General features: G+C 39.0%; 1 protein-coding gene across 1 annotated transcript; it reads right to left on the bottom strand.

Annotated features, from left to right (window-relative positions):
- Nucleotides 1-5554: 5554 nt before the first annotated feature.
- LOC122659812 (transcription factor MYB36) lies at nucleotides 5555-7389 on the bottom strand. Its single transcript, XM_043854945.1, has 3 exons — nucleotides 7049-7389; nucleotides 6814-6943; nucleotides 5555-6526 (listed from the first exon to the last, which is right to left on the bottom strand). The coding sequence occupies exons 1-3, from the start codon at nucleotides 7182-7184 to the stop codon at nucleotides 5692-5694; spliced, it is 1101 nt and encodes a 366-aa protein (XP_043710880.1). The 5' UTR covers nucleotides 7185-7389; the 3' UTR covers nucleotides 5555-5691.
- Nucleotides 7390-7894: the final 505 nt, after the last annotated feature.

Raw genomic sequence — 7894 nt, 5'->3', positions numbered from 1 at the left:
TTCAACTTGACTTGAGAAAACCCAATGTGCCGGACACAGTCTAACCATGAGATCAAACCACCAGTAAATACTCTATATCAGAATTCCACCTGTCAAACCAAGTGATGACAACTACAATCTAATACATGCTTTCCATGAACTGTTCACAAAGCCTTCAAAACTTTGAGAGAAAAATTTTTAGATGTCAAATATAATGATTATGAGATTATGAACATCTTCAAACAACTGAAAAAGGTGGAATACACTTATACACTCATGCAATGGGGAAATCTGCTATGCAAACATAAAAAATTAGCAAGAAAAAAAACTAAATAGCTATTGTGTGCTACCAAGGCGTACCTCAAAGAATCATGTTATCCTTGGCATGATTGTCAAGAGTTGAAAAATCATGTCCAGCTATGGATGGCCTTAATATCTCCAACTGACAAGCAAGATGGAGGCAGGCACACATGCTTTTTGTCTCCATAGCATATTTTTTTTTTTTTTACATCTTTTTTTCTGTCTTCTCATTGGAAGCTCACATGACTTGGATGAACTACTGTTTTGCTTGGAGTCCATATGCTTTCTATTCTCAACTCCAACTTGCTATCATGTTGTGAGCTTTTGACACACAACCACTACTGTCCACAAGATTGCCAACAATGACAACAATGCCAAAGATCAACACCTCCGAATGAAGGGATAGAAAACAATGACAGAAAAAATGGTGAAAGTAGCAGGGAAGTTCTCCACTTTTCATTCAAGTGGAAGGGAAGAAAGTAGTGGCGAACAGAGGGAAGCGTGGGTTCCAAAAAAAAAGAAGGTCAATAGCAGCAAATAGGGCAAAATACAGTGGCGAAGGGAGAGGGATAGGTAGAATTGTAGCAATAGTGGTGGAATAAAAGGCAACAATAGCATAGAGGGAGAGGGATGAATAGAACATTTCCAGCCGGCGGTATTGGAGGGATGGGAGAGAGAGAGGGGGGGGGGAAGAGTTCCAACTCGACTACACTCGAACGATTCTATTATGACTCGGGAAAAACTCCAAGTCAGTTGAACTTAATGGTGATTGGAACCGAGTCCTGTCTTTCTTCTACTTGGACGAGTCTACTTGACACTTGACCAGGTTTCCTGATTTTTTTATTCGACTCAGGTGACTCACCCAAGTCAAAAACTGGTTTTCCAACTATGGTCCCTTGAGTCCCTCGGTATCTGAAGCCCTGGAAAATGTCTAAAATTTAGGGGGAATTCCGCAAAAGCTAGTGAGAGCAGAAATTCCCTACAAAATTCCATAAATTCCCAAAGTTCCCCAGAAGTACTGAATTACTCATTGATTGCCACAGAAGTACTGAAAAATCTCCAAAAATACCTGGTCGGAACCCAAAAGATCAATTTTCTATCTCCTCCCAAATTTTTTTAGGAAGCTCCGTATCGCTCTAGGATTGTTGTAGAAATACCCAAAATCACCAGGTAAGCCAGTTTTGGCCCCAAAACATTAATTTTATCCTTCCTCACTTATTGGCCTAGGAAGTGCCAAACTGATCCCAAATTGCTACGAAAGTGTTGGAATTTCCTTAAATTCCCCAAAAAGCTCGTTTTGGGGCCCAAAAGGTAATTTTTCTCCCTCCTTTTTATATATATTTTTTACTCAATTTTTTGCATAGATTAAGAATATGTATTTGCTTTGCCTAATTGTGTACCCGGGTTAGGGTTTTTTGACACTTACCGAGGTTGTTTTCTGCATGATGAAATATTTTGTTTCATTATTATATATGCCATTACCATGATACATTAGGATTATATACTTGAATACACATTCCCAAAAACCCCCGATATGTCGTTGCAATGCCGATTTTTCTTTAAAATACATATGTTGTATGCCATTAAGCTACCAAACTTTCGGTAAAGATTAGAGAGAAATCTGAATAATGTTATAGGCTCAATCCTTTCAAAACCATGGTTAGACCCCTAGTGTGGTCAAAACCCTACAAATCTTCCTAGTCATGTACTAGGAACTACGATTGACCTGATGATTGTCTAGGGTATGTAGGTTTCCTGATCAAGTCAGGTTCAGTCATAATCATGCATTCATATAAATAAATCTACATTTATATAGATATCCATCCATTAATCATTACATATACACGTACACACACACACACACACACACACATACATATGCATTCATACCATGATCCTCATCCCCTGCATGTCATCCCACAAATGCATGCTAAACTACATTTAACCTGATTCTCTAACCATTCGGGATAGGTAGTTAGCTGAGCAACCATATGCTTTGATTCACTCACTCCCCTATGTATGTATGTGTGTGTGTGTGTGTGCCTTTCCCCTTATTTATCTTCTATATTATTACATGTTTACATACATCTAACAATTGAGCTATATACCCCCGCTGAAGAGAAGAACTAGGGAGGAATGGACAAATGAGAACATATATTCATTGTACATATTGCATACATACATATACACTTTGCAACTTTCATTTACATTCGAGTAGTATTATCATCATGCAAGTTTTGTATCTAGGACTAGGTAGTAGGGCTAATAAGCCTAGGAGTTGGTTCACATAGAAAGAGACCGGTTGTTGGGTGTCTAACACCTTTCGAGCCCATTAATTTGAACTTACCCAGATATCTACTTCAAACCTTTGCCTTATCCATTAATGAATCAAACATAGCTCTTCCCCGAAAGGGGAAGATATTTATGGGTCCTAGACCTTGATATAGGTGGCGATTCCTAAAATAAATCCAAAAAGAATAATATAGGAAAAACCCATTTTCCTCTCCTTCCCTCGTGCATGGACCAGCGAGGAGAAGTGGACTTCCCCCACAGGATGTATGTTTTCCATATATCTACAGGCCCCAATCTATTGTTGGCCTCTTTGTTTCCCTTAATCAATCAACATTTATTAATGGGAGGTCCATTGATGACAACATCCTGATGTACCATGATGTGGTGTGGGGAATCTCTAAAAAATATTATCCCCCTTCAGCCATTCTAAAGGCTGATCGATCTCTATGACTCTTTGAGGTGGAGTTTCCTCTTTTATATGATGCATTTAACAGGCTTTGAGTCAATTTATATATTGGGTGAAGCAATGTGTGAGATCTGTCAGTTCTCTATTCTTGGTTAATGGGAGTCCTATTGGATATTTAGGCAAGGAAATCCGATGTGTCCCTATCTTTTCGCTCTTGTGATGGAGGGTCTTTCCATGATGTTGAGCCAGCTTGTGGTGGATAGTAGAATGAATCTCATTTACCGTTGAAAGCCTCTTTTGTTATCTCACTCTATCTTTGTAGATGATCTTATGGTTTTTCATAAGGGTAGATTATTCATTAATTCCTATTGTGATGGAAACCATAAATTCTTTCTCTACAGTTCTAGGCCTTCATATCAATCAGGCTAAGTCTCCCATTATTATTGGTGGTGTTACCCTCCAAGTTTGGGAAGAGTTGTTGGAGTTAATGGGCTTCACTAATACTCAACTCCCCAATAAGTATCTTGGTTTGCCTTTGATCTCAGGTAAATTGAGAGCAGCAAATTGTGCCCCTTTAATTAAATTGGTGAGGAAATATTTGGAAGGATGAAAATGTAGATTTCTATCTTTTGTTGGATGCCTCCAGCTTATATTATTTGTTCTCCAAGATGGCTATATATATTGGTTTGGATTATTTGGGTTGCCTAGGCATGTTATCATAAAATTGGAATCTATGTTTTTTTTACTTTTCTTTGGTCTGGCCCTAATATGGAGAGGAAAATCCATTATATAGATTTGATATCATTTGTAAGCCTAAAGGGGAGGGAGGCTTTGATGTTAAACATATCAAAACATAAATGTGGCAGGAATTCTAGAGCAATTATGGTGGGTGCAGTTTAATACAGATTTTTCATGGTGAAGTGGATCCATCGCAAGTGCTTGAGAGCTGTTTCTATTTGGACAGTGCAACCTATTCAAAATTGTTCCTGGGTTTGGAGGAAGATATTTAAGTATAAATCTCAAGTGGAACCATACATTCATCACATTATTGGGGATGGGGCTTCTACCATACTTTGGTTGGACCCTTGGCAACCTACAAGGGTCCTCCTTAATTCATTTGGAGATCGAATCCGTTAGGATGCAGGTTATGATAGGTTGGCCTCAGTGCAATCTATTATTCTTGATGACAAATGGAACCATGGCTCGTCCACTTCTATATATCTTTGTTAGGTGTGGGTTCATTTGGACAATATTCGGTGGTGGAACCGCCATGACCAAGATTCCGTCATATGGTCAAGGGCTCCATCTAGCCTCTTCTCTACTAGATCAGCTTGGGATATGGTGCAGTGTCCTAGCTCTAAGTATCTGGTTTAAGAGTTGCATTCCTAGGCATTTGGCGACAGCTTGGAGGTGCATGGTTGATGATGTTCCTTTGAAGGACCAACTGAGGAAGAGGAATGTAGGGATAACCCCCTTTTGTTGTTTCTGTTGGGTGGGGATCGAGAGTAGGGATCATATTTTTTGAGTGTTCATTTACTGTGGAGGTGTGGGGAGCTACCATAAAGTTTTGCTCACCTTCTAGAGGACCTGGAAATAGTGTCATCCTGGAGGCTCAGTGGATTGGAAATAATTTTAAAGGAGATTCTATTGCCAAGTTGCGTTTTGTAGCACTATTGCTTACATTTGGAAGGAGAGAAACTTCCATATATTTAGAAATGTCACGTGGACTATGCCGTCGATCATCAGAGATATTAGGGCTGATGTTGAGGACCGGCGTAGGGCTTTATTCCGAAGGGGCTGAAATCCCTACGAATCTCTTCCTTATTGAGAGATGGGTTGTGCACCCCGCTTTTGGGTTTCTAGGTGAAGTTGTTTTATTGGGCCCCAGGAGAAGGGCCTGTTTGTACTCTGTTTGTCTGTTCCTTGTTTTTCCTAGAGTGATTGAGCTTCTCTTGGGCTTCCCCCCACCCAGGGGGGGGGGGGGTGCTCCTCCTCCTCCTCCTTGTTTGGATGCCTTTGAACCTGTGATTATCTTTTCTTCTTCTTTGCAATAAATTGATATTATCTATCAAAAAGAAATATATATTAATCTTTATGTTCCAAAAAAGTATCCCCAGGCTTGGATTGATAGATTTAGTTACTGCTTTCTTGGACTCAGAAATGTAAGCTTCAAAGCAAATACATCTTCATTTCTTAAAAATAACAGCGAGGAGGATGCCGACCCCCCCCCCCCCTACACACACACACACACACACACACAAGGATAATATGAATGCTTATCAGACATTGTTGGTTCTTGTTAATTCAATGCAAGCACTCACATTCACCACTTAGAAAGTGGATGGGATTACAGCTGGTTGGAAGGACTAATATAGCCCTTTCTGTCAATAATGTTTGCTAGTTTGGTCATAGGCCAACCATAAATCACTGGATTGCAGGGAAACAAAAATTTTATCTCAAAAGTGAGTTGCAGCAGTTGGGAAGGCTTTGCTGCATACCTGTTTGTGTCCACCTAAACCTAGGTTTGGGTTAAGGTAGAAGTAAATCGAAATGAGATGGACTAAAATTAGATTAACATAGCTGAAGAACATACAGTATTATTATTCACACCATTTACACACTCAAGAGTTCAGACTCTTTTATGCCTCCCCATACTACTGAGTCCTGCGAATAAACTTAAAACAAACACCACTCTAAATCTACATCCATGACTTCTATAGATCATACCCTAGAACATAATCTTGAAACATCCCTTCAGTCTGAAGAACAGAAGAGGAATCCCAAGAATTTGAAGACGATGATTTTGTGTCGAAATCATTAGCCCACCAACTCATGCTGTCCTTTGACTCATCCATCCCTTTGAAACAATCGAATTCTGTCATCTGATCTTCATTCCCTCCCAATCCGCCATTTTTGCCGTAAATTAAGTCATTTAATTCAGTTTGTAGGCCAGATAATGACTGAATGTTCATGCTTGATTGTTCCATGACATTTGGTTCTGGTCTGTTGTTGAATGCAATTGATGCAATGGAGCTCTCCAATGACGAAAACCCGTTTATCGAATTCTCCATTTCATCTTCTTTTCTGCTGTTAATCATAGAATTATCTCCTTCAATGTTAATTGGGGCTGAAGAAGGGAATTCATGGAACTTCTGTGAGGGTAATAATGTCTGAATTTGAGGGACTTGTGGGATCTGAGTAATGGAACTATCATTCAAGCCATGTTGGAGTTGCAATGCCCTTTCTCCAAGGGGATGTAACCTAGGCCAAAGAGCAGGGTTGTCAAACAAAGAGAAAGGGTTTTGGAGGCTTTGCAGTTGCATATGGAGTTGCAATCTTTCAAATGCTGCGTTGCTTAGGCCTTGTGAGTATGGATTATCTTCCATCCCATTTGCATCCTTAGTATCTTGATTGAGTCCGGCGGCGGATAAACGACGTGCCTGAGATTCCTTACGCCTTCCAAGCAACTTCTTCTTCAATCTGGTGTTCCAGTAGTTTTTAATGTCATTATCAGTTCTTCCAGGCAATTGAGCTGCAATTATGGACCACCTACAACCAAAGAAAACTTGAACACCTTTAGTCTTATAAAAAAAGAGGAAAGAAAGAGAGGGAGACACATTGGTCAACCATATTTGAATTTTGAAGAAGGACAGTAGTTGACAGGCAAGCATCAATAGGAGGAAGAAGAAAGACAAGAAATTTAGCTAGGTTCAAATCTATGGCTTTTGAGTGTTGTTTTGTCTTTCTTCCTTTTCTTCTACAACATAAACAGTAAAAGCTTCTTGATCTAGAATAGTCAAGGAAGATAACAGAGAGAGTGAGAGAGAGAGAGGGACCTGCTTCCAATACTGATGTAGAGGCTGCAAATGATGTTATCTTCTTCTTCAGAAAATCCACCATGTTTGATGTCTGGCCTCAAATAGTTTAACCATCTAAGTCTGCAACTCTTCCCACATCTTTTAAGTCCTGTAAAATTTAAGAACCACAAAAAGAATATATAGAATTAAGAGACTATTAGGGCACAAATATTAGAGAGAGAGAGAGAGACAGAGAGAAAAGGTATATACATACCAATCTTCTGTGGAAGTGCAATCCAGTTGCCACCAGTACCATGTTGCTCAATATAGGATTTAAGCTTGGAATCTTCTTCAGGAGACCAAGGTCCTCTCTTCACATTTGCCTTGTCACAGCATGGAGCTCTACCCATCTTTCCCTTTAACTCTCTATATTTGTGTCTTTGTGTGTCTGGTTGAATGAGGATGAAGAAATCTGCTGCACTTGGGGGAGAAAGGGAGGAGGTAGACTAATGCTTTATAGCAAGGAAGAAGTCTTGGGTGATGTGATGCTTATTGGGACAAAAAGTCTCATACCTCCACCCTCCCCCCTCCCCCTTCTTACTATTCAACTCAATTTCTTTCTTTCTTTAGGGTTTTCGTAATGACCAATCACTCTCTCTCTCTCTCAAATTTCTTCATCTTTTCATTTTTTAAGTCTATTATTCTATTCAGCTGCTTTTTGATTCATTACTTTATTATTTCATTGTTATGCTATAGGTAATTTACCAAAAAACCTTCATCCTCTGTGTTTGTCGGGAATCTTATATTGATGTTCTTGTTATTATACTCAACTTCTTGTAAACCTGCATTAATCAAAATTTTTTTTTTTTTTCTTCAAATGTATCTCTTCTGTTTGGTTCTGTCCTGAGAATTAAGTGATTTGGCCAAAGTGAGCTATAGAATTATGTGGAATGCCAAAGGTACCATTGTTTAGGGAGAAATTCATGTTAGTATGTCTTGTTCAAAATTTATTGTCTAGTATAACACACACTACATTACTAAGTTGTTGTCAAGGAATAAAATTTATAAATTATAGTATATATTAAGTGGGTAGAGAATGGTTTTTAATAACTCCTCATTC

Source organism: Telopea speciosissima, chromosome 4 (genome assembly GCF_018873765.1).
Source record: "Telopea speciosissima isolate NSW1024214 ecotype Mountain lineage chromosome 4, Tspe_v1, whole genome shotgun sequence".
NCBI lineage: Eukaryota > Viridiplantae > Streptophyta > Magnoliopsida > Proteales > Proteaceae > Telopea > Telopea speciosissima.
This window is presented reverse-complemented; position numbering and strand designations above follow the sequence as displayed.